The following is a 22,371-nucleotide window of genomic DNA, read 5'->3' as shown; positions in this document are numbered from 1 at the left end:
TCCCTCCCCCCAGAATTCTCCCTCCCTCCCAGAATCCTCCCTCCCTCCCTCCCAGAATCCTCCCTCCCAGAATCCTCCCTCCCAGAATCCTCCCTCCCAGAATCCTCCCTCCCAGAATCCTCCCTCCCAGAATCCTCCCTCCCAGAATCCTCCCTCCCAGAATCCTCCCTCCCTCCCAGAATCCTCCCTCCCTCCCAGAATCCTCCCAGAATCCTCCCTCCGTACCGGCTGACGTACGGACTAGACGCTGTGGTCTTGAAGTCTGTAACTCTCTACATTTAATAATACACAGTAGTCTTAGACTCTGAGGTTCACTTTCAGTACATGTAAATCAAATGCTATGCTAATTACAAAAAGTCTACTTACGCGTTCCTCTTCGACTGCATGCCGGTCACAACACTTGAGAATGATGATGGCGTGACTGTCTATTTACACAAACACCCAACTTCATCAAATAAGTCGTTGAATCACCGAAACAATTTTGAAAAGCAGTGTAACGTGCGCTAGCTAGATTCTCGTCTCTGTTCCACGTGTTTCGTGTCGTAGTTGCTTTCATTGCTGCCTACTTTTCGTACGTGAGTAAGACTTCAGAACATACCATTTGTGTTTATCTAGTCTGACGTCGTGTCTTTACCCGTTCACGGGAGGAACGCGGTGAAAGTGTCAAGCATCGAGCGTATCTAAAGATCGATTGCATGTGAAATGCATGTTGCGGATCCAACAAGCGCTTGGGCTTTGTGTTGCAATATCCACTATGTCTAACGGTGCTTTGTGTGCGCAGGTTGATCGGCTAGTCTGTGTGCGTGTTTGTCTGTACTCATGATGGCAACTCAGGCAGTTGGCCAAACAACTGCTCAGGAGGACACAGTCATTTCAACAAGTTCGAGTATGAATACTTTAATCGTCGCCAAGTATTCGCTGACTGATGTCGTAAAACTAAGTGTGAAAGCTACTATGGTTATATTATATTATTCCGCAGTGCAGTGACTCATTATCTACTAGTAGGAATCTTTAGTAGTGGGATTGGAGAGTGTGATAATTAAAAAATTATATTTAATAGTGATAGAGTAAAAAATCTATCAGTATTGGTTTTGTACTGGTACTCTATTTTGCTACTGTGATGTGATTTATAAAATGCAGTCAGTTGAAATTGGGCAATTTGTGTTTCTGCTCGTAACCTTATAAATTTAGGTCATGAGCTACTGGCTGTAGGCAGTTATATATTGTGGTCAATGGTTTATGGTATTTTAGTAGAGAGAGCATGCACACAAGTACCCTGTATGTAGGGGATTGCATTCCAGGGGGTGGTACTTTAGTAGAAAGAGAGCACACATTTTGTAATGGCTGTGAATGACAAGCTCAATGGTTAATATAGATACAGTTTAGTCTGTTTGTTTGTCAGCTGGTTGGTTTGTCTATTTTTGTCATTTAATTAATACATATTTTAGAGATGTTATTGAGAGTGCCTGTATCGTCTCTCTCTGTCTGTCTGCTTGCTTGTTCGTTTGGTTGTCTTATGTTTTTGTTTCTAGCGTATTTGTTGTGAAGTATGTCAAGTATGTGATAGAGAGTTTGAGCTGAGACAATGAGTTGGATATAATGGGTTTTTGGTTTATGTCATTGACAGCTGTTGTAGTAACATCAGCGACTGCTTCTACAGCTGCAACAAAGAAACCAAATTATATTCTCAAGTTTACACTGACAGGTGGATGTATAATTGTTAGGTGTACAGGATAGCTGTTAACACTGCAGGAATGTGTAGGTCACACCAAAGCTGTGTCATCAGTCAAATTTAGTCCTGATGGTGAGTGGCTAGCAAGTTCTTCTGCAGATAAATTGATTAAATTATGGGGAGCTTATGATGGGAAGTTTGACAAGACTTTGTCAGGTCATAAACAGGGAATCTCAGATGTGGCATGGTCGAGTGATTCTAAACTACTTGTATCTGCATCTGATGATAAGACTCTTCGTATTTGGGAAGCGGCCACTGGCAGGTGTCTCAAGACTATGAAGGGACATACTAATTATGTGTTTTGTTGCAACTTCAATCCTCAATCCAACTTGATTGTTTCTGGTTCATTTGACGAAAGTGTGAGAATCTGGGATGTTCGGACTGGGAAGTGTCTAAAGACACTACCAGCTCACTCTGACCCTGTGTCTGCAGTTGATTTTAATCGTGATGGTTCATTGATTGTTTCTTCTAGTTATGATGGTTTAGTGCGGATATGGGACACGGCATCTGGCCAGTGTCTTAAAACTCTAATTGATGATAACAACCCCCCTGTGTCATTTGTACGCTTCTCTCCTAATTCAAAGTACATTCTGGCAGCAACACTGGACAACACATTGAAGTTATGGGATTTCAGCAAAGGCAAATGTCTTAAAACGTACACAGGACACAAGAATGAAAAGTACTGTATTTTTGCAAACTTTTCAGTGACAGGAGGAAAGGCAAGTGATATACAAATAACAACTCTTTGGGCAATCTTTCTAGTGTTTCACTTGGTTTTTTGTTTTAATTTTTACGAAACCTTGCTACATGTGTAGTAGAGTTTCGTTACATTGCTACGTTACTCATAAATTACTGTGTCATTGCTATTTGCATACCATATAAGGTGAAATATTGGCGGGGAGTTTATTTTGGCGGATTGACGGATTTTTCAGCGACCGCCAATATAAAACTCGCCAATATTTTGGCCACCGACATATACGGTTATGACGTTTAATAATATCTTGACGTCATCACCTACTTTCATTAGGCATTGTATAATGGTGATAACAATGGCAACAGCGTAGGAATCATTTAGGTTCTGTTCTTCACCCGTACATAGCAATTCTTTGTCAATAGTTGGATTCCTGAGACCACAAAGCCACGGAAATGTGTGGCCAACAATGCAGTCAACTGCAAACTCCCCCACAATGGCTATTCCCCCACAATGGCCAGTGTCAAGTGGGTGGAGACTAGGGTCGACGCCTATGTCCAACAGTGACCTCCAACTGCTAAAATATAATCCGCCAATATGCTTTTCTGTCAATTTCTTAGCAAACCGCCAAAATAAACTCCCACCAATATTTCATCTTATACCGTATATCACAGTTGAATTTCGTAAACAAGTCTTGTCTAAGAAAATGAGTTTTGTTGTCAAGATTTTTGGATGCAGCATGGGGGTTTTAATTATCTAAAATGACTCATGTATCTGGATATTTATACCTATACTAGATCCATGCCCTTACGGGTAAGATACCGTAGCGTTCTGACGGAAGACGCAGTCTGTGTGGACACGTCACATCCAGTCTTTGTTGCGAGGTCCTGGATAAGCTGAATGAATCCGAATCTAAATTTTAGCTCTTTGCACTTTTTTCGATATAAATTGACGAACTCCCCGTGTAGCGCTTGGTACAGAAAACGTGTAGGTTGGATTTGGTGCAAATGCAATCAGAATTTGGAGAGAAATGAAAGCGATCTATTAGTGAGTTCCATCGGCAATAGATATTCGATTGCTCGAAGCTTTGCGAAGGACGACGACACGTACAGTCTATACAGAACTGGTGTGGGCGTGTGTTTGAATGAACTGGAATGTATAGCGTTTGCATCATCAAGAAATTTTACGAGACCCGGTGCATAAGTTTTTAATATTTTTATGCAAACCTTCCTCTTCGCGTGCCAACTGTGCGTGCCGATTTTGGTTGCGAACGGACAAAAGACATGGCCGGGTATAGCAAACACACACACACACACACACACACACACACACACACACACACACACACACACACACACACACACACACACGTGTGCGCACGGGTGCACGCACGCGAGAGAGGGAGGGAGGGAGGGAGGGAGGGAGAGAATTTGAGCTTTGTACATACTAGATTGCATGCTGTGTAGCTTAGGGTGCATTTCTTTTACCTAATCCAACTAATCCAGATTAGATGGATTAGCTGGATCAGTTGGATTAGGTAAAAGAAATGCACCAGAAGTAAAGGTTTATGATCTATTTTGCAGATGCACATGATGCTCCACTAGCTACAGAAGGTGTTGATATTTATGTTTTGTAGTGGATTGTGTCTGGCTCCGAAGATAACCTCATTTACATTTGGAATCTTCAGACCAAAGAAGTGGTTCAAGCTTTGTCTGGTCATAATGATGTTGTTTTATGTTGTGCATGCCATCCAAGCGACAACGTTCTTGCATCTGGAGCTTTGGAGAACGATAAAACTGTCAAAATTTGGAAGTCTGATTCATGAACTGGGAGGTATCTGATGTAAATTTGCTTCACTTGCGATTCTGTACTAAGGTGCACAGCTCTTTTCGAGTATTGTATGTATAGTATGTTCTATATTATCATTATTAAAAGCATTGTGGTGGGAGACCTGCAAAAAAGTTTTATTTACAATGTTGTTCACTCTGCTGCGTATCATTTTGACTCCGTACGGGAAGTCAATATGAGTTTGGAAAATCTAGGGTGAAAAAACTAAACTAATTAATAACTAGATGATGTCAGATGATCGATAATTGTAGTCAGAGTAGATGCAATCACTATGACCATTACGAGATGTGTGATGACAAGTAGTTGGAAGCTGATGAACAGGTCACGGAGTCTACGTACGGTACCCATGCACTTTCTACTCAAATCTTTGGCTGCGCGCGTTAGAAGGCATGGCTCAGAGCGGTGTACCGACTGCTTTAGTCTGTTTGGCTCTAGTTGTCGTTCAAATTGGATTTGGAGGTTACGGTGTCGTTGTAAAGAAATTTGCAGCTAACAAGAAAGCGAATCCTTTGATTTTTTGTCTCATTCGAGATGCAGTCTGCTGGCCAGTTCTGCTACTATGTGCAGTCGCAGCGGAGCGCAGATTGAATGTGCCTCGTCTGAGAGAGTTACCGCTTTTCTTTATTCTGGGATTGTTTGGTAAGCAAGCATTTGCTGTAGTAGTTTGAGACTTTGAGTAGATTGCTAGCTTGCACAAACTACTCACGTGTTATTAATGTTGGAAAACATGCACGTGCATAGGCGTCTCTGACTTTCGTATAACGAAAATGAATAGAGACACACTAAGCGTACTTACAGGTCAGTCGCTTCGTCCGACAAACAGACGCTGTCATGGACAATTATTATGCACGTACCTCTTCGCAAATTCTCGTGGAGCACTAGTGACTTTGCAACAACGTTAGAATTAACATCGCGGCCGCTCAGCGACGCACACCGAAAATTCAAGCTGTCAGACTGCAGAACCACTATGCAGAAACACTGTGGGACAAGCAAAATGTTACAAGTCGGGTACAGCTACACGTACCGCTGACTCGCCGCCTGTGGGAAAAACATGCACGTGCAAATGTAGAAGTTGTTTCTAAATGCTAAACCCCTAGGTAAAGCAAGGGACTAGACACCACGTACAGGATGGATGGCCGAATTCTCGTTAGCAGCTGCACCAAACAAAGAGAGGTGGAGCCTCATGATGACATCACGTTCGTATTGGTCAGCAATGACAGAACTTCTCCTCTATTGGTTGGAATAGCTTCACTTGCATCTGCGCTAATGGGTATAAAATACGGTCGCACGTCTGACGACTGGTTATTTGGTGGCTGGTTCTAGATGAGAAAAACTAGTAGTTAATATGCTCTACTAGTGAGTTGTTAATTTAATTAATTGTATCAAATATAATAATTTTTAAATACAGTTGATATATATTTTAGATTGAATTTTCACAAGTTGCTCAACACTCTTTCATGCAAATATAAGATTATGAATTTACTTGGTACTTTGTCATTAATTAAAGGCAGACTGAGATCTAATAAATGAGCTGGTCATAATATAGTGGCGTCATTGCCGTTTCCTATTTGCAATGTGACTTTGTCTTATTTTGTATGATAAAGTCACCAACAACAGAAGAACATGGTTACTGATTAAGTGATACAAAGACAAATATAGTCAGAGACATAAATTTGGACTGTACATGTAATGTATTGTACGATTGTTAACTGTTAGTTAATTAACTGTGACACTGACAAGCATGATCAGTGGAAAAGCAGCGTTCATTATTTATTGGTGCAAATATGTTAGAATAAATGCTCTTATTATTGTAATGAAATTTTGTCAACTACCGCAAGTCATTGTTATTGTTGTATTTCAGGTATGTTTGGCAACCAATTTTTCTATATCATGGGTGTTTATTATGCTGGTGCTGACATCTCATCTGTTTTTCAACCTGCCATTCCTGTTTGGACTGCATTGTTTGCAATCGTTACTGGTATTGAAAAGCCTCCTACCCTCAGAAAATTACATGGATGGGCCAAAGTTGTGGGAATTTTAGTGGCAGTTGGTGGTGCCGTCACTATGCTAACTGAAAGATTGACACGCGGGTCTTCAGTCACCTATAGTGACAAAATTATTTTCGGCATTGTCTTCCTGTTTGCCAATACCATCTGCATGGCAATTTTCATTCTTATACAAAAGCGTTACATTTTTGAACGTTCTGAGAGATGGGCTAAGTATCCCGTTTCGGTGACTGCGTGGTGTTACTGTTTTGGGGCACTTTGTATGGGGCTGGCATCATTTTATTATGTCATTAAATGTCCTCATTCTGGGGCATGTCAGGATGATCCATGGTTTATTCCTCAGGAGGAGGCCATTCCTTTGGTTTATGCTATATTTGTGGCATCTGCTCTTTGCTACATGTTGATCACTTGGGGAAATATGCTTGTGCCAGCTTCACTCGTAACAGCTTTCTGGCCTTTGCAGGTCAATATCAACATTTGTCTACACAGTCTGATTTGGTAGTTTATCGCTATGATCTACAGGTTCCTGTTGCTGTTGTGTTGTCTTACTTTATACTGGGTGAACGCATGGAGACACTTGACTATGTTGGTGCTGTTCTTATTATTATCGGTTTGCTACTGGTTGTGTATTCAAACTGGTATGCTGAGAAGTTACGGAAGGAAACTGACATGGCCGTTGTGTTTGGCCGATCAGTTGAAGAAAGACAAGCATTGATCAACAGCCATGACGACATCTTTGATGCTCCATTGAAAGCAAAGTCATTCACAAGGGAAAAAAATATTCAACAATGAATTTGCTACATTTTAAGATAAGTAAACCAAAGCGTTGTCATTGTTAGGTTTGCTACATTGTAATTTCTTATTTGTTGAGATTGTTATCGTTACTGGTGATATTATTTGTTACTATGTATCTCACATTTCTACCAGTTTGGATTGCTGATTAGCTAATACAGTAACACTCACTTTATGTAATGCTAACATTTATTCTCTAATTTTGTTCAACTTACTGTACAGTACCATAGCAGGTGTAATCATTATTAGTCATGTTTGTTTGTACCATAAACGTTACCAGTACCTGTTGTTTCTCTAGACAAATAGAACATATACACAATTGTCTTTTCGCTACGAGAGCTGTTTACTGTCAGCCATACAATTTTGCCGAATGGTCAAATTGATTTCTTCACCTGCTCGTGCAAGAATATACTGTGAAACGCACCAAATTTGTTGTTGTCACAGATTTCTTGGTCAATTTGTACTCTTGCATGTATGTACTTACTATTGATGATTGATACATGCAATACTTCGGTGTTCTCTGAGCAAGTGCTGTACCTAATTCTAATTGTTGACAATCAAATGAAAGTGAGTGCTAGTCTCGTGTGACCTGTGATATTTGATAAGCCTCAAAAATAGCATTTCTGTTTTTGTTGTTCCTCACGTTATCTTTGGGAAAGTTTGATCAAAGTATCTGACAGTCACATAATGCATTATGATGCTGATTGTTTTTGTGAACCACAACCTCGCCTGAAAGCTTAATTAATTAAGCACTTAGTTAACAAGAATAGATTGTTGCACATTTCTTACAGGCACGCATTAGAAAGCAGCATTGGAATCGACTATCATATTGTTCTATCAACACAGTTATGCATCGGTTCCTCACACTGTCTCCTGAAAATGATGTGTGTATTTTAGCTGTTAGTATGCTGCTGTGGCATCACGTCACATCACATCATAAATAATCCTTATACATCTATTACTTGTAATAGTGTTCTTTATTATCTCTACTTAATTCTCATCTTATTAACGTGTCTGATAGTCATATCTCTAACAAAGATAGCAATCTCAATGTGGTTGAAAACTGCCACTTCTAAGTAATTTTACTGTCACTGGATCAACGTTTTCATCATCAGTGGATGTGCTGCTTTGTGAATGAGATAAATGTCTATCTTCTTCTGTATGTCTCAACATCTCAGTTCTTCTATGTTTCTTCTGTAGTTTCTCAGCATACCAATTTGAATACACAACCAGTACCAGACCAATGATAATAAAAGCAGCACCAACATAGTCAAGTATTGTCATGTACTCATCCAGTAGAAAATAAGACAACACAACAGCAACAAGCACCTTTTACACCACAGCAGTAAAGCATTAATTGAACCATCCAATGACAACTGATTTAATTAACACTAACCTGGACGGGCCAAAAAGCGGTTACAACTGAAGGGCTGACGTGCTTGTTTGACCATGAGAGTAACATGTAGCAAAGAGCTGCTGCCACAAATATTGCATAAACCAAGGGAATGGCTGCCTGTTGGGGAATATTCCATGGATTGTCATGACATGATTCAGAACGAGGACATTTGCCAACATAATAAAACGATGCCATTCCCATATAAAGTGCACCAAATAGGTAACACCAAGTAGTCACTGAAATTGGATACTGTGCCCATCTTTTAGAGCGCTCAAAGATGTAATGCTTCTGTATAAGAAGAAAGATCGCCATACAGATCGTATTGATTACCAGAAAAATAATGCCTAGAACAGTTTTACTACCAAAACTGTGTGAAGTTATATCTGAAGAACTTAGACTCGAAGTTGGATGTGTAATTTTGTGTGTCAACATGTTGACAGCACCACCAACAGCCATTATAATCCCTATGAGTTTTGCCCATCCATAAAATTGTCTGAGACTGGGAGGCTTCTCAATACGAGTAACAATTGCCAGTAATGCAGTCCACACAGGAATGGCAGGCTGGAAGACTGATGAAATACTTGCACCAACATAGTACACACCCATGATGTAGAAAAACTGATTAGCAAACACACCTGTAATGAGAAATAAATGTGACAATGCTGGTAATGATCTGAACAGTCAACAAAACCAGTGCGAATAAGAATACTGCATTTATAATTGGTCTATGCTGGTGTTACTGTACTCTAGCATTTCACGGCCTGGTAATAAATTAAAGCAATCTCAGTGATGATATGTTACACATACACGTGCACTATTTACATACCTTGTTTCTTTCGTACATTTCCTTTCACTGTTTCTTAATTGTTCAACAACAATGGTCTCATGCAACTGAGACTCTCCGTGGCCTTTCCCACAAAAACAATAATTCCCACATGAATTCTTTAGAAGTTTGAGGGCACAAGTACAAACAAACTCTATCAGTACCTGCAATTTGATGTTGGTAAAATATGCTAGTCTATCATTTCCTAGCTATTACATGAGAAGATGTCTTCCTTCTAGATCCACTAAAATTTTGAAAACGAAGTTCTGTTTTGCCTTCAAGGCTTGACAAAGTTTGACTTGAGAAAGTAGTTGATCATTTGATCAAGTAAACCTGTTCAAGCTAAACAAGTCATTATTGAGATAACAGTGTTGTACTAGTATGAGTCACCTCCAACATCCATTCTCTTCTACCAACAAGCATGTACAGTGTTGAAAGAGCACTCATTAATTTTATTGCTTCCGAACCATCTATGGTAGTGTTATGGTTAGGGTCTAAGGGTTACGGGTTAGGGTTATGGAGCTGGAAATATGACACCACTAGTGCAACAACTCCGGCGGAGATTTGACCCTAGGACCTGATCTCCCCCTGAGGTCCTGTCTTAAGTTAAAGGGAAGTCCAACAAATATGAACTTAACTTGTATGAGTAGATCTTACGAAGACAAATCGATCGGTATAAGTTACTCCGCTATCTTCGCTTTTGTATACGAGAACGAGCGATGTTTCTGTGATGTGCAACGCCCACGCGCCTGCTTTGCGCTTCTGGTGGATTAAGCTCCGCCCACTGCGAACGAATAAATGCGTTTATGGATGACTGCTACGGATATATCGAGAATGACGAATGTGAATGCGAAGATATTATGAAGATCTGCCTTCTTGCCGTCAGTGGTTCCTCTCTAAAGTAAAATGGTGTCGGTAGAGCTGTCTCCCTGCCAGACTTTCAAGCAGAACTTCCTCAATACCACGGCTTACCTAGAGAATGCGCTTGTGCTTGAGTGTTTGTTTATCCTTGTTCTTTTAATATCCGAAGAGAAACGTTCAGCGCGCCGTCTGGCGTGTGCTACAGAGGATGATCCTATTTTGACATCCGGGATTGTAATCTTCTACCAATCAGCGGCAAAAGAAAGTGAGCTGACCGGATGTAAAAATAGGAACGTTCTCTGTAGCACACGCCAGACGGCGCGCTGAACGTTTCTCTTTGGATATTAAAAGAACAAGGATAAACAAATATTCTAGCACAAGCGCGTTCTCTAGGTAAGCCGTGGTATTGAGGAAGTTCTGCTTCAAAGTCTGGCGGGGAAATAGCTCTACCGACACCATTTTACTTTAGAGAGGAACCACTGACGGCAAGAAGGCAGATCTTCATAATATCTTCGCATTCACATTCGTCATTCTCGATATATCCGTAGCAGTCAACCGTAAACGCGTTTATTCGTTGCAGTGGGCGGAGCTTAATCGACCAGGAAGCGTGGAGCAGACGCGTGGGCGTTGCACATCACAGAAACATCGCTCGTTCTCGTATACAAAAGCGAAGATAACGAAGTAACATATACCGATCGATTTGTCTTCGTAAGATCTATTCATACAAGTTAAGTTCATTTTTGTTGGACTTCCCCTTTAAGGTTTTATGCGACACTGATACGTGGACGTATAGCTATACGCCTATACTCACCAAAGAAACCCATGACAAAGAAAAGTGGTACTTCTCGTAAACGTGGCACATTGAGTCGGCGTTCCGCTACAATAGCACACAGCTGCAGAACTGGCCAGCAGCATGCATCTCGAATGAGACAAAAAATCAGAGGGTTGACTTTGCTGCTGGCCGCAAATTTCTTCACCAAAACACCGTAGCCTCCAAATCCAATCTGAACAACGACTAGTGCTAGAAAGACGACAAACGTCGGTACAACTGCCATCCGGTTCTAGACGTTTCCCAACTTTTAAGCACTGGCCGGCGCAGGGTTGTACGCGAGCCCGTTCCCAGCGTGCCAACGAAAAGAGGGGCGTGTCTGTTTGCCTGAGGTTCGAGGCTTCTAAGTCCTCATTGCGCAGTCTCGATTATACAATTAGCTATTTCCGTCTTTCTTGGATCTGCACGATCATGAAACGCTGTGCACGCGGACAAAGCAAACCGGATGTATTTTTTCGATCAGAAGCTGGTGACAGTTCAATCGGTAGGCCTTTCCATATAAGGCAAGAAGTAGGAAACAAAGAAGTAAATTACACCTCACCTCGCATTTAAACGAGCTTATCAAGCTTTGTGGACTGAACATTTCTGAGTACATCCTGAATGAGGTGAAGGCTTCTCCATTCTTTTCGATGCTGGCAGATGAGGCCACAGATTCCAGCAACAAAGAGCAAATGGTCATTGTGCTCAGATACCTAGACACCGTGTCGTTGGAAGTCTGTGGGGCATTTATGTCATTTTTAGAGTGTAAAGAAGGAACAACGGGAAGAGCATTAGCAAATCAAATCACACAGCAGTTAATTAAGTGAATGGGGACTTGATCTTACGAAAATGTGTGGCCAAGGCTATGATGGTGCTGCCAATATGGCTGGAGCAGTCAATGGATGTGCTGCAGTTATTTGTCGCACCTATCCCAAAGCACTGTATCTACACTGTTCAGCACATGCACTCAATTTGTGTGTGGTAGCAGCATCAAAGTCCATCCTTGTTACTTCAATGTGGGCTCTGCTTAAAGAAATTAGCTTGTTCTTTTCGTCATCACCCAAACGTCAGGATAAGTCAATTAAAGTCATCAAGTCTCATGAAAGCAATGAAGTAAAAGTCAGGAAGCTGGTGGATTTGTGCTGAACACGCTGGGTGGCTTGCCACACGGCACTGGTGACATTTCAGGCTTTGTACAGTGCTGTCGTTGACACACTGGGGCAGATCAGCCAAGCTCCTAGATCTCAGTGGAATGCAGACACTACATCAAAAGCTAGCTCTCTACTGAAATCTGCTGTAGATTTCGGATTTATAACCACGTTCGTGGTTGTTTCAGAAGCTATGAGCTACGTTCACAGCCTTACAATAGCTCTTCAAGAATCATCACTGAACATCATTTGTGCGTACGAAACCGTTAGTGATGTGAATGCCCAGCTCAAGAAGGCTCGCATGGCTGTTGATGGTACACATGCTAACTGGTGGGATAAGGCAGTGGCAATGGTATCAACGGTAGGAAATTTTGTAGTTGCTATCAAGTTAGCTAAGCGTGGTATTGATGTTTGTTGTTTATTCAAGGTCGACACTGAGCCATCCATGCCTAGAGTGTGTGCCAGACAAACACATCGAGACAATGCTTTTGCTGTCTCTCCATCAGACTACTTCAAGAAGGCAGTGACTATCCTCATGCTAGATGAGTTATGTGGCCACTTGGATGCTAAGTTTGAAAAACATCAACAGATTGTCGTAAAAGGCTTAAGTCTTATTCCTGAAAATATAGCAGCTCACCCAGAAAAAAGCAGGTTGGCAGCTTTGGCGTTTGCGGAGCAGTGCCAGGATGATTTGCTGAATGGTCATTCTCTAGCAACCTTTTCAGCGGAGTTGAATCGTTGGTGCGATAATGCCGTGACTAGTTCAGAGAAAGTTCATACCTTTGTCACTGGTAGCGTCCATAGCACTTGCAAAGTCTAGCCCACCATGCATTGAGCGGTTGTTCAGTGTCATTGCCGTCTTACCTGTTATGACATGCTGTTGTGAGAGAAGCTTTAGCTCTCTGAGACGCCTCAAGACGTACCTTTGCACCACAATGATGCGACCCCGTCTGGATGGTCTGGTCTTGATGCATGTTTACTACACGAGAGAAGTGAACATTGCTGAAGTACTTCGACACTTCTTAATGAGTTCCCCACGGAGTATTATTAGTCCAATCACGGTGATGGCATGGCCGGTGACATACCCAATAGCTCTACCGTGTCTGAAGCCAGTGATGAAAACTCGTATGATGAGTATGACTAATGTGAGTGTTTATAAACAGTCTATACAGTTGCATAGACTTATATGATTATACCTAGTTATATGATAATCACAGGCAGTGTAGACTAGTTATCAGCAGTTCTGTTCTGGACTCTTCAGCTATTGTATAGTATTATGCTATATGGCTTTATGTTTTTTTTTTTTTTGGAAAAGAATTCTATTGGCAGGTTCAACGGTGTTGGATGGGCGTGGTCAATGCGTGTCCTATCGGGAATCACCTAAGTTAGAGAGCCGTACGCCACTGTGGCGCGTCATACGGGACTGTCTGGTGTACGAGGCTACAATGATTTCTAATTACAGGGTTGTTGCTATCTACTTGATGAAATTTACTTTTACGTATATACTATGCAGTGATCACTACTAGACATTAAACTCGTTCTTTCTTTTTAGTGATTCTCGGTCTTCACTTTTAGTTTTTCTCGTTTTTCACCGACATGTGCGAAAGCACGTGTGGTAATTACGAGGTTGTCTAGATGTACTAGCGCCGAGGAAAGACTGAACGAATCTCTGCTTAGCAACTACAGTACGTAGTACTAGTATGTAATAATGTAGAGTACGTTGAATGCTAGAACTAAGAGCTACTGTACTCGCTCAACTAGTAATTGGTATACAAAACAACTAAACTAGAAAATAAAATCTTAACAAGTGAGCAACATGTTATGCAAGTAAAAACTTTAATTAAATTGATATTGGATTTCATTACGAAGTGCGCAGTTAGATACGGGTTAGATACACTATGTTCGAGTTAATATCAATGGCAAAGGGATGTCTGAATCTGACTCTCTAGAGACAGAAGTCACGTCTAGGGAGATGGACGACGAGTTTGAGGATGTGCCTGATGACAGTGAAAATCCAGGTGGCAGGTTAGTTTGCACGTTTTCCTTACGAACGATTCTCTTCTTTCTGTTTACTGTGCATCATCTACTACCTCAGCACACAAGTTTTTGGTTCATTGGCGGAAGACGACTCTCTAACAAAAGACATCAGCAGGTCGTACGAAGACACCGAGAGTGAAAATATGAGTCCAAGACGTTTGACAGCGTGTGCAATGAGGCAACTATCGAAGGCAGCAAGAGCACTCTCCATGTCAGTTGGAGATAGCGACAATGAGCAGAAAGGAGAGAATGGACCTATCTTTGATTATGACGTCGTAACAGCGGAAGAATTTGCGGCAGTGAGTCAAGACTCAATGACGCCAAGAACATGGACTGTACTGGAGACTTCATCTCGTGATGAATCTCCTAGATTTGAAGCAGACGATGCTGTGTATGAGACAAAGGGAGAAACGACGTCGAATTTGGCAGCTGTAAGTGAAAGTACAACAAGAGATGTGGAAAAAATTGAGACTGTAGCTGCAAGTGGTAGTGAAGACACAACAGGTAAAGGATTGTTGGAAGACAGTAAAAGTCCTTCAGGTCTATATACCATGTTCATAAGCTGTTGCAGGAGCATTTACTGTAAGTTGGTACTTTTCTATGTGTAGGTAGCGAAAATCGTCTTGTTCGACAAGACAGTGCTCCTACTGGAGAGAGAGACTTCATAAATGAAGGTCGGCAATTATCAGTTTCTATTGTTCTGTGTTTATTTGAGTAGGTGTTGTGGCTTGTAGTGACCATGTTGGCTAATTAATTAGTTTACTAATTAATATTTACAATATTGTGTAGTAATTAAAAGCTAAAAGGGCAACCAGTGGAAAGCGATCTGAAACCAGTCTCTCTCCGCCGAGGATAGACAATCTGGGGAATGACGAGAGCAGAGTGAGACTGGGTTGAGTCTATGGATGGTATGCATGGAGCATGTCGCTTATTACTGGCGACGTCGATAAAAAGATATTTTGATTATATCCGGGGTTTTAGATCAGACGTGACTCAATCATAGCCGCATCCCCAGACTCTCTCGTGCTAGTCTTGTCCAGTGCCCGTATGACATTTCCAGGCAGGCTAACTTGATCACATATACAAGGAACGAATTATACCGTGTTTGTCTTGTCTCCACCCAATCAGTGAATGGTATGATCACCGTAGTGTATATGTGAGAATTTGTGTTAATTGTCTTATTTAATTTGCCTGGTTGAAGAACTGGCTATTCAGTTAGTTTGATATAAACAGATTTTGTTTGGCAAGCAATCACATGTCAACAACAATATTTAGCAATGTAATATTTAGTTTATGCGTGATCAGTGATATACTTACATGCGAGTGTAGCTGAGACAAAATTTCAACTGCAGTGTCATACATTGGCAATTAGACTGGGAATCACATCTTTAATGATCTATAATTTTAATGTGTCTGATTGCTATATTTTATTTGTGGTTGTCCATAGGTGGGATAGGCAGGTTACGCTGTATATCACAGTGGGTTTTAAAATACTGTTTATGACTATCTTGTTAGTTGGCATGCAGACGTTAATACAACATGAAGCAACAGAACATAAAACAGAATTGTAGACAAGTCCACGTTTGTGATGTTACTTTGTATTAGATGTGAATGATCCAGCATGGATCCAACATAGCAAGCATATTTTTCTACTTAGTGAAGCAGGAAAGCCAATCTATTGCAGGTGTGTGATGTACACAGCGTTTACATTGTACAGCGTGAGTCGTACTGGAACAGTTATGTGTTATAAGATATGGCAGCGAGGACAAGTTGGTCACTCTAATGGGAGTCATGCAGGCTTTGATATCATTTATTCAAGACGATGGAGATATATTAAAGTGCGTTTCATAGTCATTGAATCTCACTGATAATCTCAATGTTTTGATTGTTTTCCTTGTGTGTTGCTCTCTTGTCTACTATTTTTGTTGTTCTCATTGATGGCATAGATCAATTCAGGCTGGAGACCACAAGTTTGTCTTTCTTGTCAAAAGTCCTGTGGTTCTTGTTGCCATTTCGCGTACTCAAGAGTCGGATAGCCAGGTGTTTGAAGACTGATGCTATGGATGCAACTTACTGAGTCTGATTCTGTGTTTGTTATGTGACAGCTCTTTACGCAATTGAATTTAGTGTTTCAGCAAGTTTTAAGTGTACTCACGTACACTCAACTGGTTCGCATATTTCAGCAGCGGAGAAACTATGACTTGCGTCGTTTGTTGTCTGGTTAGTAATACGCTTGTTGCTTAATTGCAAGTAGATTTGTTTCTGTACAGTTTCTTTTATGGTTTACCACATGTATTGGTTCTGTTTTATAGAATAGACACTCTTCATTGGTATTGTTTACTGTGTCTAGGAACAGAAAAATTTATTGACAATTTGTTGAATTTGGTTGATCGTGAGCCAAGCTTCTTGCTTGGGGCTGTATGAGAGAGAACATGTTGGTGTTGGTAACTTACCCTGACTTGACTTTATTGTTCTTGTAGGTTAAGTGTCTGCCTTTGCCGGCTAATGTCCGTGATAATATAGGAAACATATTGCAACAACAACGAGTAAAGGTAGGTGAAAGGCACTGTAATGTAACAAACGTTACAGAAAAGTGTTTAAGTTATGTCAATTGCACGATTGGGTTTTGTCAACTTACTATGTACTAACTGTGGACTTTGTGGAGCTGTGTCAATGCTGTAGAGTTTTTAGAACATAGAATTTACACGTTGTTCATTAATAATTAAATGTGGTCTTTCAGTTACATTTCTGATAGTTAACTCACCTTTTCTTACTTTGCAGGAGCTGGTATTTGCCATCTTGATAGCAGAAAATCAGTTGATCACACTGTTGAGACCAAAAAAGCATGGTCTATATCCACAAGGTAACACAATATTACACACCAGAGAAAGTGAGTTAGTCTGATCTGTTAGTATTTAGATTTACATCTAGTGTTTAATCTTGTCGATGCTTCAACATCGTTTCGGACAGCAGAATCTTGGAGTCCCATTTGCCTTCCAAAGTTTGATAACACGTGAGTAACTGCAGCTATTGATTTAACGTTTTACTGAGCTTGCCGTTTTGGTCAGGGGTTACCTTCATGCTCACGTTTCATATTTGGAAGACGATTGTCCAGCATGTCTTCTGCTGCTCTCGACAGAGAAAGACAAATTCTTTACTTTGTCTGACTGTAAGAAGAACATAGTGGAGGTGAAGTATTGTGTATGTGTTGTAATTTAAGTTTCAACTTTTAATGTCATGTCAACTCATTCGATACAGAGAATGAAGAGTTCTGGCTGCATGCAGGCTATTAATGATTCTCTAGCAAGAGAGAGTTACAGAATAGGTGAGATTTTTCTATGTTAGTTTTACCTTGGAACGCACATGGATTAGGGCTTGTTCACGTTATAACTGCATACACATTAGACATGTGCACAGTATCTTACGCAAGGTTTAGGCATGGACCTGTCATATCTAAATTGTTTAGTGCAGTTGTACTCTTGCTTTGAATAGAATGATGTACAAAGTAAAAAAGTTATTGGTATGAACCTGCACCTCAGGAAGCTTAGAAATTTATTACAATTGGCACTGTCAGAAATAGGCAGGACTCATTGAGGTTAGATGTCTTTATTAGTAAAAGGCAATCAGAGGTTGCAAACGAATAGTGTCACTCGTAATGCTTTTGCAGCAGTGTGTTTGCTGCAGCTTTCAGGCAGTCGTAGACACAAACTCACCTAACCAGCTTTTTACAGTCACATTGTGAACATACTAACTGGTAGGTGTGCACTGAAATGTAACAATGTAATTGATACACTGTATTCTGTTAGACATCATATGACTTACTTTTCTTTTGTTGCAGAACAAATTGGAATTTCTGATTTGAGACATTTTGTGTATAAATCTAAAGGCACATTACAATACACTGCACCAGGGATTACACACCCGTACACTGAAGAGGAAGACAGAGAGAGGTTTCCTTTGTAAGTTGTTCCAGATGTTGTCATTTAGTCATGTTTTCTATATGTTTAGACTGATGGGATTGTATCAATATTTGCATCACAGAATTCACTCATCGTCACGTCCTCTCAAAATTCTTTTCCATGTTGGTTCAAAAGAAACTGTTTTAGGATGGGTGAGACTATGTGTACATTAGTTGTAAAATACATGCAATAAACCAAGTAAATCGATTCTTAAATTAATAATTAAAAGTACGTACTAGGGTTAGTTGGTGTAAGCTGGTTGCTTTCTATCATTGTTACTTTGTAAGTCAGTGTGTTTGAAAAGTGGTAGTCGTCATTTAATTAACGACTAAGTGAGTTCATTTGCTGACCAATTTTTTCAGCGAGGTTGCCATCTTGACCAATAAAGTCACTTAAGTTATGAACCCAAGAAATTTTTGTTTTTATGCCATAGAGTTAGTCTATTGTACAGCCAGCCCTCTTAACAGGTGCGTGATGTGCGTGCACTGCCCCCTCTTTGCTCCTCGCGCGCGTTAAGAGGGCTGTGCAAGAGACTAGCCATAGAGTATAATAGTGAAATTACTCAGGTCAGACTGAGAGTGACACCTCTGAAGTCCTGGGACTTCGTTTACTTGCCAGAACAATCAGTATCATTATTTGATATTTATGAAGTATGTGATGACTGAAAATTTGTGAGGTTGTCAAGATGACGACTACGTCTGCCATGAAAGTTTGAACGCTAATTAAATGTAAGCGCTTTTGTATATCTTACTGTTGTATCATTAGTTAGTAATCTTAGATCATCAGAGCCATTTTAGTTTATTCATTTGTGATTGGTAGAATAACAGATGAATACTTGTTTGTAGGTAACTCCAGGGTTTGAATTGTATGTTGTGTTTGGCCCTCTTGTTACGAAACCGGTTGCAATCAGCTCGGTAAACAAACTGCTAAGATGGATCAAGGTGATTTGTATTCTACTTAATTAACTTAGAATAGCATCAGCAGTAAGTGACTAAGTTATGCGTTTCTTGTAGCATGAAGAGGACCGTTTGTTCATACTGTCATCTCAGACATATTGATTGTCTGACATCGTAATCTAATATCATACACTGTATGTATGTTTTCTATTGTAGTGAACAGTGAACTGATGGATTTATATAACTATGTCTGGAACTGGTTTAAAAAATATATGATGTTCATGTAGGATGTAGGGTTTCCGTGCTGGTATTATACAACTCACTGAACTACTAACTCAACCTTCATTTCTTTATTTCATAGAGATTGTTGTTTATTGCCTCTTGATTTTAGTATAAGTTTAGTTAGTCTAGTATAGGTTTGTTTTGAGCATACACTTGCTTCTGTTTCCGTCGTAGTATTGAAGAATTTGACACAAGAAGTGAAAGTGAACTAGTATGTTACTACTATTAGAGCTCAGACTGTTACTGCACTGTGTTTATCGTAGTTATAAGTTTAGTGACCATGTCTTCAGGTACAGTCTCATGTAGCCAGACCCTTTCCACCATCATACAGTCTCATGTAGCCAGACCCTTTTCGCCATCATACGTCCTGTGGGAGTATGATGCTGGAGAGAGTCTGACTACGTGAGACTAGTCTTCAGGTCACCTGGTGCATGTGTAAACGAGTGCACGTAACATCATGGCACTGTCCAACAAATGTAATCATACCAGTTATTTGCTATTTTGTAATGACACAGGACTTCCCTCGAGCAAACTTCATGTGCTTTCCTGGCACATTTTCAAGTAGGTATAACACAAGTGATTTCATCGTGTGTATATTTACAAAAACCCTTAGTGTTCAACATAATGTCTTGTTTCTCATCTGTTGTATACTGTCCCTGTTGTGCACCTGTTTGAGTCCTCTTGATACACCACGGCAACTTGTTAGATCAAGCGACTCAAGTTGTAGACATACTGCAAGTATAGCATGTAGCCCAGCATTAGTGATTGCAGTGCCCGAAAGATGGAGAATTTTAAGAGAAGATGCTGCTTGTGTTTGTGCAAGACGAGTGACAGCACTATCATTTATTCCAACGCACTGATTCAAGTCTAATTCAATGAGTTGTTTGTAGACAGATATTGCCGCCATGAAGCTCGCAATGTCAACATGCTTCCATCTTGCCACAAATAAACGGCGAAGGTTTTGCTCTCCTGGTAATGAACTGACAAGGGAATTATAATCTGGATCACGCCATCCTCTGATATCTAATGTTTCAAGTATTGATGATTCGTACAACAACATCTTGACTGTTGGCACACATGGCAACATATCCGAACATGCCAAAGTCAGTATATTAAGATCTTTAAATCCCATCGATTTATTAGCCGACTTGATGGATGAACGAAGAGTTAGATGGTCTAAGTGCAGAGCTGTGAGAAGAGGACATCCTCTCTGTAACAAATCAACATTAAGAGTTCCCACATTGATTGATGACAAGTCAAGGTAAGTCAACTGAAAGCAATTGTCAACTATAGATGATATTACGGACCGACCAACTCTAGGGCATCCAGCTAATGACAGACCTGTTAGCTGTGACCCTCTTGCGTTAATCAATTCAATCCACCAGCGAGTGTTAATCCCAGAAGTCAATTCCTCCAACCTTAAGCAGTTCAATTGATCCAACTTGGTAATAGCTTGTAGTGGTGCAGCAGTGAAGGTACTAGTACGCAGTACAGTTAACTGTTGAAGTTGTCGGCAGTGATCAGCTATAGCCATGTACCCATGCTTTTGAATCTTCGCACACCCCACTATCTTCAGACTCACTGTATGTTGCAGCTCACGAGAGCAAAGTCTGGTGAAGACTCCATTGGTCAGACCAGGAAGATTCACTAGAGACACGCGTTTCCACAACTTGGGTAACAAGGAAACTCTTTGCCAGTGCGTACAAACACGACGCAAACGAAGAAGCTCAGCCACAGCTCCGTCACATGCATCACCAACAACTATGCCAAAAATGGTGGCCAGGATCTCCGCGGGAACGATCTGGCCCCACAGATCCATTCCACTGATTTGTTCACCGATTTCTCTCGTGTATTTCTGTTTCTTTGCAACTGTATTTCCAGGTGTGGTGGAGCGTTCTCTACGCCGTTTTCGACGTCGTCCTACTCTAGCTGCATTTGCAGCTGCAGTCGAACGTAATCTGTGTGCATTAGACTCGGAATCAGAGCTTGATATCCAGTCTGGATCATCGCAATCCGAAGAATTCGTATCTCCAAAAAGTGAGAAAGTACCATTGAAACACATAATTCGTGCATAGGTAGCGCACGCTAACAATTTTATCGGACGGTACAGTACAGTACGTGTACATGTACATGTACATAGTCTCGCGCAGCCATCTAAAAGGTAGCCTCGCCCCAGACGCATGTTTACTTCTTGCGTGGCGGCGTCCATGTGCTTTAGACATTAAAATTGCAATTTATGCGTACGACCACGTACTGGCAGCTACACTTTCCCAGCTTTTTAGTACAGTACCTTCTAATATAGTCATTAGATTATACGGGACAGTGTCATGATGTTGTACGCATGCTCGGCCATGATAATTATTAGCCTCGCATGCCAAGCTGTGTGCGACTCCATGATCACGTACGCACGCGCACGTACGTGCTGTTCTGTTCGCCTGCTCGCACGCGGAACTGTCCTGATGGAAGCGAGCCAGGAAGTGACAATCCAGGAATGTCGAGGGTGGAGCGAAACAGTAGGTGTGTTCACACACTACGGTTTGATTTGCGTGATGCGAGGAAATAAATTAGCATGACAGTACAAACCTGTGTTCTGACTAGACTGGGTTTGATTACCTGGTTTGTCAACCTAGCACGCTATTGTGATCCATTGTTTGAGCAGGAATCTCTAGACATGGCGTCTGACAACAGAGCTAGAATACTCCGCATGACAAACGACACAACACTTCGGTACTCTGTGCTAGCACTGCGATAGCGACGAAAACGACGTCGTCTGTCATCTTTCACGCGCGAGATTCTTGCTGTTGACGCCCTGTTTCTAGCAGCATCCACCACAGTAAGACGATGATTTCCACTACTACACTGTACTCTTGGTAGGTATGCGCTAGGCAGACTGCTACTCTGGTTACTAGGTGCTAAACAGCTAGGAATGTTTCGATAGCTCCAAACACTAACTCAATTATGATAACAAGCTCAAATCAGGCTCGCAAACCATAGTGTGAACACACCTACAAGAGGATCGACCGACATTCACAAAAAGTATGCACAAATACACTGGCACGTAGACATTCATACTCTACATAATCAACATAGGC

General features: G+C 41.0%; 6 protein-coding genes across 10 annotated transcripts; 4 read left to right on the top strand and 2 right to left on the bottom strand.

Annotated features, from left to right (window-relative positions):
- Positions 1 to 520: 520 nt before the first annotated feature.
- On the top strand, positions 521 to 4,397 carry LOC134186830 (WD repeat-containing protein 5-like). Of its 4 annotated transcripts, none has more exons than XM_062654895.1 (5): positions 521 to 575; positions 782 to 886; positions 1,628 to 1,705; positions 1,763 to 2,451; positions 4,060 to 4,397. In XM_062654895.1, the coding sequence occupies exons 2-5, from the start codon at positions 820 to 822 to the stop codon at positions 4,246 to 4,248; spliced, it is 1,023 nt and encodes a 340-aa protein (XP_062510879.1). In that variant the 5' UTR covers positions 521 to 575; positions 782 to 819; the 3' UTR covers positions 4,249 to 4,397. The 4 variants fall into 4 exon arrangements, with proteins under 4 accessions (XP_062510879.1, XP_062510881.1, XP_062510880.1 ...); XM_062654897.1 differs by having other exon boundaries at positions 527 to 571; XM_062654896.1 differs by having other exon boundaries at positions 561 to 579.
- A 255-nt stretch (positions 4,398 to 4,652) lies between these two features.
- Positions 4,653 to 7,211, top strand: LOC134186491 (uncharacterized). Its single transcript, XM_062654471.1, has 3 exons — positions 4,653 to 4,910; positions 6,133 to 6,740; positions 6,800 to 7,211. Exons 1-3 carry the CDS (start codon positions 4,661 to 4,663, stop codon positions 7,067 to 7,069), a joined length of 1,128 nt encoding a protein of 375 aa, XP_062510455.1. The 5' UTR covers positions 4,653 to 4,660; the 3' UTR covers positions 7,070 to 7,211.
- A 709-nt stretch (positions 7,212 to 7,920) lies between these two features.
- On the bottom strand, positions 7,921 to 11,244 carry LOC134186490 (uncharacterized). The gene is made up of 3 exons (XM_062654470.1): positions 10,961 to 11,244; positions 8,466 to 9,100; positions 7,921 to 8,398 (listed from the first exon to the last, which is right to left on the bottom strand). Exons 1-3 carry the CDS (start codon positions 11,202 to 11,204, stop codon positions 8,117 to 8,119), a joined length of 1,161 nt encoding a protein of 386 aa, XP_062510454.1. The 5' UTR covers positions 11,205 to 11,244; the 3' UTR covers positions 7,921 to 8,116.
- A 61-nt stretch (positions 11,245 to 11,305) lies between these two features.
- Positions 11,306 to 13,428, top strand: LOC134186492 (uncharacterized). The gene is made up of 2 exons (XM_062654472.1): positions 11,306 to 12,466; positions 12,533 to 13,428. Exons 1-2 carry the CDS (start codon positions 12,299 to 12,301, stop codon positions 12,923 to 12,925), a joined length of 561 nt encoding a protein of 186 aa, XP_062510456.1. The 5' UTR covers positions 11,306 to 12,298; the 3' UTR covers positions 12,926 to 13,428.
- Positions 13,429 to 13,555: 127 nt separating this feature from the next.
- Positions 13,556 to 19,286, top strand: LOC134186446 (protein SAND-like). 2 transcript variants are annotated; one of them, XM_062654421.1, is made up of 18 exons: positions 13,556 to 13,790; positions 14,055 to 14,130; positions 14,201 to 14,682; positions 14,751 to 14,816; positions 15,748 to 15,826; positions 15,894 to 15,980; positions 16,089 to 16,182; positions 16,248 to 16,362; positions 16,493 to 16,560; positions 16,623 to 16,694; positions 16,924 to 17,005; positions 17,062 to 17,155; positions 17,211 to 17,331; positions 17,401 to 17,467; positions 17,981 to 18,092; positions 18,151 to 18,253; positions 18,947 to 19,042; positions 19,115 to 19,286. In XM_062654421.1, exons 2-18 carry the CDS (start codon positions 14,078 to 14,080, stop codon positions 19,157 to 19,159), a joined length of 1,836 nt encoding a protein of 611 aa, XP_062510405.1. In that variant the 5' UTR covers positions 13,556 to 13,790; positions 14,055 to 14,077; the 3' UTR covers positions 19,160 to 19,286. The 2 variants fall into 2 exon arrangements, with proteins under 2 accessions (XP_062510405.1, XP_062510404.1); XM_062654420.1 differs by lacking the exon at positions 13,556 to 13,790 and having other exon boundaries at positions 13,997 to 14,130.
- A 459-nt stretch (positions 19,287 to 19,745) lies between these two features.
- Positions 19,746 to 21,341, bottom strand: LOC134186460 (F-box/LRR-repeat protein 6-like). The gene has a single exon (XM_062654434.1). The coding sequence runs from the start codon at positions 21,339 to 21,341 to the stop codon at positions 19,896 to 19,898; it is 1,446 nt and encodes a 481-aa protein (XP_062510418.1). The 3' UTR covers positions 19,746 to 19,895.
- Between the last annotated feature and the right edge of the window lie 1,030 nt (positions 21,342 to 22,371).

The sequence above is a fragment of the Corticium candelabrum genome, chromosome 11, assembly GCF_963422355.1.
Source record: "Corticium candelabrum chromosome 11, ooCorCand1.1, whole genome shotgun sequence".
NCBI classification, from domain to species: Eukaryota; Metazoa; Porifera; class Homoscleromorpha; order Homosclerophorida; family Plakinidae; genus Corticium; species Corticium candelabrum.
This window is presented reverse-complemented; position numbering and strand designations above follow the sequence as displayed.